The sequence below is a fragment of the Chaetodon trifascialis genome, chromosome 20 (genome assembly GCF_039877785.1).
Source record: "Chaetodon trifascialis isolate fChaTrf1 chromosome 20, fChaTrf1.hap1, whole genome shotgun sequence".
NCBI lineage: Eukaryota > Metazoa > Chordata > Actinopteri > Chaetodontiformes > Chaetodontidae > Chaetodon > Chaetodon trifascialis.
In genome coordinates this window covers 18055542-18068696 of record NC_092075.1, presented here as the reverse complement: position 1 = coordinate 18068696, position 13155 = coordinate 18055542, and the positions used below count along the sequence as shown (strand labels likewise).

At 40.8% G+C, this 13155-nt stretch overlaps 1 protein-coding gene across 3 annotated transcripts in view; it reads left to right on the top strand.

Annotated features, from left to right (window-relative positions):
• cacna1bb (calcium channel, voltage-dependent, N type, alpha 1B subunit, b) overlaps positions 1–13155 on the top strand; it is a 162105-nt gene that overhangs the window by 50982 nt on the left and 97968 nt on the right. For all 3 annotated transcript variants that reach the window (XM_070989614.1, XM_070989612.1, XM_070989613.1), the window contains exons 6-7: positions 10268–10359; positions 10674–10826. In XM_070989614.1, the coding sequence (XP_070845715.1) occupies positions 10268–10359; positions 10674–10826 (245 nt within the window). The remainder of the gene's footprint in view (positions 1–10267; positions 10360–10673; positions 10827–13155) is intronic.

Here is a 13155-nt window from a genome sequence, read left to right as displayed (position 1 = left end):
GGTCGTCCAAAACTCAGAAGACAATATCACTCCATAAGATCTCTCATCTTTTTCTGCTTTGATTACTGTTTGAGAGCTAAAATACAAAGAATCAGTATGCAGCACTAGATTGCGAGACTCATGTTTGCTTTGAGTGGGACAGAGTGTCACTAATATTGTTGAGGTTATTGAAGAAAGCTTTAGTCATCAGGGGAGGCTCAGGTTAGATGGCTAGCACCCTAACCCCTCCCTCTCACTCTACTTTCTGTCATTACTCACTTCAGGCAACTACAGTATGTGTGGGAAAAAAAAAAGACAGACCACAGTTCTCTGTTATGATTTCACTTCAACCTCAACTCGTCTGAATGTGGCACTGAGGAGCAACCTGTGTGTTCTGTTTTGACAGCTTGGGATTCATTACTGGGTTGATTAGCATTCAGATGTATGCGGAGTAGGAGGGAACAGGAGGAGAGGAAGTAGAGAGAGGAGAGTAAAAGGGGAACACACTCTTTTTCTGTTTTATTTCTGTTTGCTGAGGCAAGACTGTGCCAGCTGAACAGCAAACAAACTGGTCTGACACTTAGACGGACATACCTGCAGAGTCTTTGATGTGACTTTTAAGCTTTATTTACTAGGATTGAAAAGTCCTTGCTAATGTGTTTGGTTGGCACATTAGCTATATCCAGAGATATACTTGAAACAGAAATCCACTGATTGCTACCTCTTTATATATTTATATATGGATTGCTTATTTCCGCTATTATAAGGTGATGGGTGATAAGACATGGGTGGGGTTGACGATGCAAGCCAGTCAGTTTCTTCTACATCAAAGAAGGAAAACGACGTCTTCACAGCTGGAAGCATGTTGTTGTCTAAGCTATGATTCCCTGCTGTAGCACTCCCTGACTAAGAAGAATACCATCCAACAATTTCACTTTTTTTCCAAGTTATAGTGTATCTTGTTGGCTAGCTATGAATAACTTTCTGCTCATTGATGGCCATGTTTAGTTTTGCAGCTCCAGTTGATGAATACAAAAGATGCAATATGTACATGTTGACAGCACAAGTTTAAATTCACATCATTCTTCTCATCTTACTTTACTAGTGACTAAAGCATGTGTCAGCTAGCTGGAAAAGAATAAATTAAAGATGGTTGATGAGGAGCAGGAAGTAGACCTAATGCCCATCACTTTGAATGACAAGGATGGAAAGGGAATCATTGTCTGATTTGTTTGTACAGCAAAATGCTTTATGTCAGAGTGTAAACTAGTGTCACTAATTACTTCTCCTGTGGAGTAATTAGTAAAGCAATGTTAGTGAAAAGCAATTTATTATGTTTTCTGAGTAACTGTCGACATACCCAACATTTTTACTGTAGTTTGGACGAGTAGAGAATTTGAGTTCACTTTTAGAACAAGAGCACCCAGTTCTCTGAGGTCCGACAACATTAACTGAAACAATATCTGTATTGTTTTTGCATGTTCTTCCCATTTCTGTTGGATGTAACTCAAATAGGAGGTTGTCAGACCCCACCTGATTAAAAATATCAGAGCTTATGTTACATTCTCGCCCGAGGATGTGAGCTAGCTTGTTTTTTTCAGTCCCTTGCCTTTGACTTGTTTATGAGTCTAATAAGGAGGAAGCCTGCCTGTGTGTGTGTGTGTGTGTGTGTGTGTGTGTGTGTGTGTGTGTGTGTGTGTGTGTGTGTGCGTGTGCGTGTGGGCGCATGCATGCAGTGTTAATTTAGAAGCACAGCACTACAACAGCAGCCATATTTGACAGCGAGTGGCTCTGGCAGCCACGATGAGTTCATGAGTACCCCCTTCTGTCCTCATGTGCATTGGGGGAAATGCTTGCTCTCCTGACTCTGTCACAGCTGTCCACTCACATCGTATAACATCACGGCAATACGGTCCACCACCATTCAAGCACATGCACACACACACACACACACACACACACACACACACACACACACACACACACACACACACACACACACACACACACACACAAACAGGGTGTGAGACACTGAAGTCTCATGATTGGTTGGCTCGTTTCCTATTAGATCAGATGGTAGAAATGAGGTCTAATTGGCAAGAAATGGTCTGTGTCTAATGATGAGGTCTGTTTTTTCGACATTGTGTGTCTTCTCTGTGTTTGTCTGCCAGCACATCAGTGGACTCTAAACATGCACTCTTAACTGTTGTGTAAATGAAAAATAATAGAAATGTTATGAGTTTTATGGGATGCAGTTATAGCTGTGACACCGAAGTGAAACGCACAGAGAGGTAGGTGACAATCACAGACTAGGTTTGGGCAATGCAGATGCAATCATCTGTCTTGTCTCTTTAAGTTTATGTTACCATGTCCATATATACTGTGCAGCGCAGTCTGACACCAAAGGGTATAATAGATGCCTAGAGGATAGCGTGTCAGTGAGACGTTTGCTGTGCCTATGTGTGAAAAGTACATGTGTGTAATCCCAGCAGGAGGCAATAATGACGGTAGCGAAGGACAAATATATATAATTTATACTACATATATACTGTATAGTATATAGTACAAAAGGCAACAAAGCCCATTTGTAGGATGAGGGTTGGGGTGGAGTGGAGAGCCACACATATTAGAGTTCCATTCCCATGTGTTTTAAGGAAGTAACGCATTTAAATGAAACCTGATCAGGTAGTTTTGGTGTCTAAACCAAATCAAACAGCAAACGACACCTGAAATATTTTTCAGCAGGCTTTATTTTGAAAGTCCAATCAGACTTTGCTATTTATTATTGCTGACGTGGAATAAGAGGGTGTTTTCCTGCCTAGTTGATGCAAAATGTGACACCAGCGTGGTGCATTACACACCTTGGCATGATACAGGGTTGCATTGTTATGTAGTACATTTTCCAGATTTTAACTTGAGACACAGTTTGTATTTAAAATAAACACACATGATCATCTGGTTTTGGCTAATCTTATGTTTCTTCATTACATTGTGGTATAAATCCTGTAATTTGAATGTTTTCATTAAGAGGTCCTGCTCATTAATTACCCACTTAACTAGCAATGGCCTAAAACAATCAGAGATATTAAAGAGAAATACAGTATACCAGGGTATAGATTGTGTAGCATCTATTGCCAGATCCCCCAGCTGTGATCCACAGCAAATTTAATTGAAAATCTTCCCAGTAGTTTTCAAATGAGCCACATTGATAAAGAGGAAATGTTGACGTGGTTGCGGTGCTTGATAATAAGGTCTGGCTTTTATCAAAATCATTAGGAATCACCCTCTGGGGATCTGGTTAGGAGTTGTCAGGAACAGACGGATCAGCCAAGATGCAGTGCCATCCTTGGGCCTTACAGCAAAAAGTGCAAAAAAAAATCCGAGCTATACAGCAGATCAGAAACATTTGACAGAATCCCCCTCTAGTGGCTTTTCCTCCTACCTTTATCTGCCAAAACTGTGTTTTACGTGCAGTTTTTCCCGCAGCAACGAGGAGTGCCTGCATTGTGTTTTGTTTGGAGAAATGTTAAGTACTAAAAGCTTTGAAAGTCATGAATTGATATGATACCTGCATAAGCAGCCACATTAGAGGTAGATGATGGAGTCCTTGCAGAACAAAGCAGGATAACCTCAGGAGAAACTGGCACAGACTGTGACTGGTTCAGGGATAATTATCACCCCTCATTCTCCTGATTGAGCCGAAAGGTAGGCAGACTTAATGCAAAAACACCAGCTTGTCAAGCAGTTATTGAATTAAAATATTCACTAGCTGGCTCTGTTCGAATGCGAGGCAGCCAAGCATGCAGAGAGACAGTGACTGAAAGCAGACAGACAGTGTGTGACCAGCTGGTAACGTTCAGACACACAGGCAGGCGGTTATACAGTCAGGTTTTCAGCACCATGTTCTCCTGTCTGTCCTCTGAGAGCCCCCCGTCTCCTCTTAACGGGATGTGTGAAGAACTCAATCACAGCCCCCGGCCCCCAGCTGGGCAGGGTCGCAGTAATTAAACTACATCACTCAGCCTCACGAGAAGGCTGCGTTTCTCCATTTTCCTCTTTTTCTCAGCTCCGTCCACAGAGTCCGCCTCTGTGTTTTTCATTTTGGCTGGCTTCTGTTTCTTCCATCACTTTCTTTAAAGGAGTAGTTGAACAGAGATAGATGAGACTTTCCTCTGTCTTAAGTTAGAAAATATGGGTAACACTTTACAGTACAATAGACAAAAATGTGAGTCATGACTAAGGAAGGAGTGAGGAACGAACAGAATTGTTGACCAGATAGTAGATGAGATGAGTTACTCAAGAACAGACATGGAAATACTGTGTAAACAAACCATGAGGTACTGATCAGTTCTGGAGAGTCTGAGAATCGAAATGACCACTTTCTTCCTAATTAACTCTGAATCAGTCGCTGAAAAGCACAAACTAGTAATTATTCATTCATTACAAATCAAATTCATTTTTTAATTAGTTACTTAATCATTAGTTAAATTCTTTTTGTTCCTCCTGAAGTAAGCTAGTACGTTATACTTGTAGTTTTTTTCATTACTTCATTACACATATATTTATGTGTATATATCTACTAACTCATTATTATCCATTTGACATTTGATAATTATGGTGAGTCCTCGTTCGTTTGAAGATTTACTCATTAACGTTCTGGATTCGTTCCCCTCACATTCCTTAGTAACCGCTCACATTTCTGTGTACCACGCTATAAATTATGCACATACCACCATCTCTCAATCTCACAAACCATTCATTCATCCAATTCATTTATTCAGTTAGTCATTTTTACACTTTTACACAAGTGAGATATAAAGCCAGGGCAGCTGTTTGCTCCTGCTCTGAGGCTTTATGCTGGCTGTAGCTTTACACGTAACATAGGGACATGAGTGGTGTCAATCTTCTTATTCAACTCTTGGTGAGAAAGCACATTTCCCAAAATGTCAAAGGATTCTTTCAAAGCTAAGTTAATCCAAAACAAGCTGCCGAACAAACAGCCCTGCCTTCAAAGGTTGTAACAGCGAACCTGTTAGCAGACGGCTGTCTTTGCACAACTTGTGGCAACATTAGCATTAATTAGGAATTGTGTTTCACCACCAACTCCTGAGAAACAATATGTGGCTCTAAGTGTTCCACTTTGTTCACCAACCGGCTGTTAACTCTGGTGGTGGTGCTGGGCAAGTAGAGTACAGTGGATTTATCAGTTACTTTGCTTAAAAACAGCTGCTGGCTGCTGGAAACAAGGCTAAAGGGAAGATGGAACCAAAATGAAATTAACCATAAAACCAAACCAATGAGCTATAAGAGGCTAAAAGGTTCCATTGTCAATGATCTTACAGAAAATATTGATATGCACAGCTTGATTTTCTGACATATAGCGTAAAGTCTTAAATTTAACAGGTAGTGCTGCTCAAGCTGGTTTTTCTCACCTTTCTCCTGGCGGCCATGTCACCCAATGGACACTCTATACTTCCATCTATGTGTTAAAACATTCATCCATTGAACCGCGAGGAGGAAAGTGGAATTCAGTTCTAAAAGTATGTCCTTTAACCAGGGAGGGAGCATGATTATAAGTCACTTATTTTTCTTTTTTTGTGTGGAGAACAGAATTTAATAGACAGCTTGCTGAAGTGAAAGGCATGTTCCTTCCTTTGGATTTTGAGAAGCAGCATGAATCACTCTGTCTTTTCTTGTCTTTCTGTCTTGTTCCTCCATTGTTTCTTAAGGTTAAATTAGTTTAGGGTCTATTTATACTCCAGTGATAAAGGCTGAATCACAAGATCTGGATATATATGTGATGAACGACAAGGGAGACAGGTATTTTATGATGCATGTGAATTTCTTAAACATATTTGTGTGTTTTTTGTGTGTGAAGATTTGAATGGTCTTACCTGTGTGTGATAATATGAAGAAAAAGGACGTGGCTGTGAGTGTGTGAGAGAGTGACAGACGATAGCATCACCCTCCATATTTCCTGTGCCAGTGTCTGGCACCCACATAGATATCTTGTGGTGATGATAAAGGGATATTAAAACTCATAGCTTCTTCTTCAGCCTTCCCGACTGTCTGTCTACACAGTCATCAAATCACAGGCAAACGTACACACACAGACACACATACAGTACATGTGTGCACTTAGCAGAACAAAGTGAGTTATTGATCATGGAGGATATAAAAACAGCACAGAGGGATGATTCATGTTTTTAAATCCTCTTTTCGTTCTGTTTCTTCAGGTCACAGTGGCCTCATGGACTGTGAATAGACTGTTCTTGCTTGCTGCTCATTCGGCCATTAACGTCACACCCAGAATGCGAACATTTCTTAATGACTGGTCTGACTCAAATGTCAAAATTTGACAGTACAGTGTGCCCAGTGTGGAAATCCAAACCTGAAATTTGAGATTTGAAACCCAAATATGTCAAGTGAAGTAGTACATGATACAGTATTTTGTTTCTACTGCCAGAGCCGTGGGATTATCCTGTGGCAAAGCCTTACCAGAGCGGCTAGAGGGATTGTAGGAGGCAGACCACCAAGGTAACACAGGTGGTTTATTTACAAAAGAAAAGTGGTAAAATGAGACAGGTGTAACTAAAAATATGTACAAATCAAAAATGAACAAATGAACAGTTAACTTGGCATAAAGTCATAGTAACACAAGCACCAGAAAACATAGCCCCTTCCATCAGCAGGAGCCAATCTAGTCTGTACCATACATGATGCAGGGGACTGCAGTACCTCTGCTGACAACAGGCAGCATTATTCATTCTCACTGACCTTCAGTGGATCTGGTAAGAAGCAAAGGAAGATAATTAACTCATGGAACACATAACTGAACCAGTATACCATAACCAAACTTAACATTACTTGTCTGTGTTTTATTTTTACCAGAAATGATGGTATGTCAACTGAAACCAACAAAAAACAAACTACTCAAATTACAGATCAATGATGGAACTGTGACTAAACAGACAATTAAAAAGCATAATTAAATATGTAAGAAATATAGCATAATGATGGTGACAATGGGGACAAATGGTATGTTTTCACCCACTTTATCACATGTCCTTCAAGGTATTTAAATTGTAGGCAATTCTCATCAGATTGGCAGTGAGGGTGTACTGTGAGGGAGTACTGCATGATTGCTATTGGGTGTGTGACACAGTACTAATAGTGCCAGTAGTTGTAGCAGTAGTCGTGTAAGTGGCTGTAGTAGCAGTCACAGAATAGCACATCATGAATAAAGAAACTAGGTGCGGAATTTCAGCTTGTTTAGTTTAGGTGAAGGCACAGGAAACTGAAAATAGTGCATTTATAGCTTAATAGGTGTTGGTATATTGCATATATACATGTATATTGTCTTGGCATCCACTCTTAGTTTGCCTCCGTATTTCTTTACCTAAATTCTATGATCATATGTGCTGTTTTTTTCAGGTTGTTGATTGAATCTGTGTGTTGATATTCTGGTTACTGTTACTCCATCAGTCTTCAGCATCAACAACCTTTTCATTTTTATTCTGTCTGGCACATTGCATATGTTCTTAGATTCTGTGAACTTTTGCACATTCCTGCACAAAACTGTCCAACTGTCATTCAAATAGTGGTCATATGTGGAGCTTCTTGACTTGCAGTACTTGCTCTTATCTTCGTCTTATGTTTTATTGTTATGCACCAGTATACCATGGTTTGGTTGATTTGGTTTCATGTTAGACAGAACTTGCTGAAGCTGCTCTGTCGTGTTTTCAGTTCTGGTCAGTAGGAGCTCATCTCAGTCAGTCAAATCTGTGCGAACGAAGGTTGAATTTCAGCAGAATCTGGAAGAGCCTTTGATTTGATTTGTTTTAGTACAGTGGGGAGAGGCACAGACAGAGTGGGTTTAGGTGTTCAGTACTGGGTGTGACTTACTTAATTCAAGTTTATATGTATGCATCTGCATGCTGATGTGTACATATTAAGAGACTGTTTTGCTGGCCTCATCAAAATATCATCTTCAAGCCATCCCTCAGCTCTGACGTCTCACTGCGATAATCTACTGCAGGTTTCCTGTGTGGAGCAGAAAATTGTAAATCAGTATGATAAATAACAATCTTAATTTGCACATGGAAAAGTAATGAGAAAATCATAAAAGGGGGCATTTGGAAATCCATCACTGTCTGAGAAGCTGATCAACTGCAACGCCTGCGCATGAAATATGTATAAAACAATATATTCTATATTACAAAGCAGCACTTTCATCCCACTTTCACCCATCTTGCTCTCTCTCTCTCTCTCTCTCTGTATGTGTGTATGTATGTGCTGAATCTCTTTCAGTCAGTCATGAGTGTATGCTACCCTCTACATAAAAGCTCCTGCACCCTTGAGGATTTTCCGCCTGCTTTGGGGCCCCTGACGGTACTTAACTGAGAGGTTTAAAAATCATACCCATTTGGGATGTTAGAAATCATATCATTTATACTCACATGTGTTAAAAAAAAAAAAAAAAACACATCACAAATACTGTTTCCAATGAAAAAGGCAGAGGTGTAGGTTCTGTTTCAGTGTGGGGAAGGAGACACATGGGTGGGGTGGAATATGTGAAAGATCCAGGTAAACCAGGGCTTATTGTGTGTCCATGGTTCATTTTGAAAACAATATTGCGTGCTGTAGACTGCCAGAAAATGTATTCACGGAACAATGTATGTATAATATATCAACCATTCGGAGCAAGTCAAAATGCTAAGAATGTCTCAGCGTCGTGCCATCCTGTATATGTTAGTCTGCACCTCCTGTATGAAGCAAGGTCTCCCAAACCAGACAGAGTGAAGGAATGATTGTTAGCTTCCAGATCAAATTAATATCACAACTGGTTGCGTTTCACTTCCATCTCTTTACAGTAATTCTTTTTATAAGTCTCCTCTCTCTCTCCCTCTCTACCTTTCTCTCTCTCTCTCTCTCTCTCTCTCTCTCTCCCTCTCTCTCTCTCTGTCTCTCCCCCTCTCTCCCTACCTCTCTCTCTCTCCCCCCCTCTCTCTCCCCCTCCCTCTCTCTCCCTCTCTCTCCCTCCCTCCCTCTCTCTTTCTCTCTCTCCCTCTCCCTCTCTCTTTCTCTCTCTCTCCCTCTCCCTCCCTCTCTCTCTCCCTCCCTCTCTCTTTCTCTCTCTCTCCCTCCCTCTCTCTTTCTCTCTCTCTCCCTCCCTCTCCCTCTCTCTCCCTCTCCCTCTCTCTCTCTCTCTCTCTCTCTCTCTCTCTCTCCCTCTCTCTCTCTCCCTCTCTCTCCCTCTCCCTCTCTCTCTCTCTCTCTCCCTCCCTCTCTCTCTGTCTCTCTCTCCCCTCGAGCATTTGTTTTTTTCTGTGTGTTTCAGTGGAGCACTTAAGTCTCCCCCTCTGTGTACAGCCTGTAATGAGGGCTGCCAGCTGAGGCTCAGTGGCCGGTGCATACACACACACATGCACACACAAACCCCACCACAGTATGTTGCTCTTCCACTTGATGTTATCAGACATGTGTGAGCAACCTGTAGGGTGTGTGTGTGTGTGTGTGTGTGTGTGTGTGTGTGTGTGAAATTCTTTTCTCTGTTTTTTATCATTATGATTTAAATATATTTGGGTTTTGGACAGCAATTTGATGTCACCTGGAAGACTGTGATTAGCTTTTTAAAATTATTTTCTGACATTTTATAGACAATGCAATAGATTGATTAACTGAAAAAACATATTAAAAGTCCAGTGATTTGTAAGATTTGCAGATTTTGTAGCATCTAGCGGTGAGGTCGCAGAATGTGTTGGAGAACCTACGATGGCCATGACATTCGTGAATAGCGTGAAAGGCTCTCTCTTGACTCAGTGTTTGGTTTGTCCATTCTGGGCTACAGTATAAACTTAGCAGTACAACATGGCAGACTCCTTTGAAGAGGACCTGCTTCCTCTGTAGATATAAAGAAACTTTGTGATGAAAATTTTTCACACTTTTCTGACATTTCCTACACTTGAAGATTAGTCACATTACAGGATAATCAGGAACTGTCGTGAAAGCTGGAGTGATAAAATAGGGAGTCATAATAAAGAGCAGTGTTGATAATCAAAGTGTTTTTAGCATTTGTCAAGCAAAAAACTTTTCTGGCTCCAGTTTCTCAAGCGTCAAGAGTTTTCTGACATTTTATCAACTAAAACACAGTTGAATAAACTTCAAAAAATGAGCAGATTGTTCAGTAGTGACAGCGTTTGCTAGCTGAAACCTGACATTGTGTGTATCAGTGCTGAGGTGAAATACTGCGTCACTATGCTTAATGGATGTTTGTGTCTATATACAGAATCCTGGCCACGGTGGGCTCGGACTTTGACCTGCGAACACTGCGAGCGGTGAGAGTGCTGAGACCCCTGAAACTCGTGTCAGGAATCCCCAGTAAGTCTCTCCTTTGGCATTTGAAGACACAATGATTGACTGCATCAATATCATGCTGTCATTTCATTCTTGCTGTTTAAAACCAGTTAACAGTCAGATGATCAGACAGTAAAAATCCATCACAGTTTACAGACCAACTTCAGCTTAGTTGTTGTGATGTTGTTCCCAGATCTCAGCAGTTGCTAATCCTAACTGGTAGAAATAATGACCAGAACAACAAATGAAACCCAAGCTGCAGTAAGCCTAATCCTTTGAAGCAGGCATTTTCAACAGAGAGCCCTGCTAACACCCTCCCATCCTCCTCTGTCTCTCAGGTCTGCAGGTGGTGTTGAAGTCCATAATGAAAGCCATGGTTCCTCTGCTTCAGATCGGCCTGCTGCTCTTCTTCGCCATCGTCATGTTTGCCATCATCGGGGTGGAGTTTTACATGGGCAAATTCCACACCACCTGCTTCAAGTTAGACACTGGTGAGAGCGACAGCTTGGCTGCGGCGTGTGTTTGTGCGACAACACTGATTATCAGCCGAGTTGATGCCAGGACAAACTTTTTTCCTTTCAGCTGTTCCTGTGTTTGCTCTGGATGAGAACATATATTGCATTGCATATTTATACAGGCGTGCATAAATGATTCATAAGTTGTATGTGTACATGTGGCGTATGAGTAGCGGCACATTCACAGCGCTGACAGGCAGCGTGCCTATATCAACGTTACAAAGTGCACAGCAGAATCTTGGACAGCCATTTTTCACAGTTTGATTTTGATGAATGATATTTTCAGTCTTCAGGTGTTGATTGATAGCTTCAGCTGTAACTCTATAGGGATGCTTCTGTATTCAGTCTCACAATGAAACTGACACTTGATGACACTTTTTGCTGTGAGTGGGAGTTGAGCAGCTTCTCCATCACAGTGTTTTGGACGTTTTGTCTCCTTAAATCTATATTAGGTTGATTTTTCTGCTTACCTTTTCCAATGTGGTGTCCATGTGTTTTACCTGTCAGGCAGCCATTGTTTTCCATTATGATTTGTCAAAAAAAAAAAAAAAAATCAAATCTTGACACCACCAATGCTGTGGGAAGCTTTTGATTTTATCCTTAAATGTCTCAATAATTTCTTAGGATGCTTCCTGGAAAGGCCTCTGTAATTTGGCACTAATGATAGAGAAAATTCTGAAAGTACTCATTTGGTGGCCAAAAGTAAATGTCCTTCAGTCAGCTGAACAGCAGGTCAAATGAACAGATGTAGACGTACATTAAATTATACAATGAAACAAATATGGAGAATAAGGTTTCCAAATAATAAAGCGATATTTACATTGATTTGAGTTAGTCTGGGTGTGTTTTTCCAGTGTGTATTGTTTCAGCAAATCTTTCAAAGAAACTCCTCTGAAAATCAAACTTAAAAGTTCTATTCAGCCATGTAATTATGGGAACTTCATTCTCCACATTTGTTAAATTGTAGACTTAATTTACAAGCACACAGAAAGGTACATTTATATATATTACATACTGTTCAAGTAGGGGTAAATACCAAAGGACTGGAATTAGTTGAAAATGTAGCACCATATCTTACTTTTCCTTATAATCAGTATCAAGCTACATTGCCCTTTCCAACAACCTTCCAAGGAATTTACAGTTGTGAAAACAATGTCAGTGTAAGGAGCAGCGTAGGGTTGCTCAAAATGTCATCCGGTTATCTGACAATTGGTTTTTGAGAAGGAATGGATATCCACCAATTTCTAACTTTGAGAGAGCACACACGGCGGCCTTCCATGCAAATCCATCTAACTTCATGTCGCACTCTTCTTCAGTACGTCATGCTTTATTCTCCACATCAGGGTAGCATGAAGGCTGATAATTTAAATTTTTCATGAATTAAGCACGGTGCACTGGAGAAGAGTTATGGGATGTGTTTCAAATCCAAAAAAAGTCCAAAACACAATTTGTACAATGGTCAGCTTTCATGTTAAGTTGAGCGCGAACCACCAAAATTGCCGGTGTGCTTCTTTAATGTGTGAAAGTAAAGAGGAAAGATGAGCCTCCTCCCCTGTGTGTGAGTTAGCAACCAAAAAACGTTTCTGATAAATCCCAGCCAGGTTACAATTACGGTGTTGTTATTATAGTAATTATAGAAAACAGCCAGACTGCTTGGCTGAAATTACCCATTCCCCAAAATTATGAGAAAGCTTTATTTCCCCGCTGTTGGTGTCAGATAGAGTGTGAACGTGTGACTTGAGGGTTATTGGCTGGGCCAGCTGTAAAATATGTGTCTTTCTATGAGAATGTGTGCATGCATGCATGTGTGCACGCGTGCGTGAGTGTGTGTGTGTGTGTGTGTGTGTGTGTGTGTGTGTGTGTGTGTGTGTGTGTGTGTGTGTGTGCGCATGTTTCAGCCCAGTCAGGGTGCTTGTAGTGGTGTGAGCAGTTGTGACAGCCTGCTAATGTACAGTACATGTGTTATTGAGTTATTTTAGTCACAGGGACGCAGCAGGGTTTGATTAAGCTGAACATCACTGGTGGCAACTTTCTAAGTGAAGGCTGCTGTGTTTTTTCTTCGTGTGTGTGTCATAAGCAGGTAATGCTGGATAAAATCATGAAGAGCTTGTGTGTCTGAGCATGTTTGTGTATTTCTGTTTTTCTCAAGTAAGTATTCATTGTGGTGTCCCTTCACTTGAGCTCATTCAAGGCCCTGGCTTCTTTGTACTTTGCGTGGTCACAAATTCTTTCTTCTTCTCTTTAACTCTCTCTGGGGAGAATTTGCCTTTACATAAATAAATAAACATACTGTCATGAGCTATTA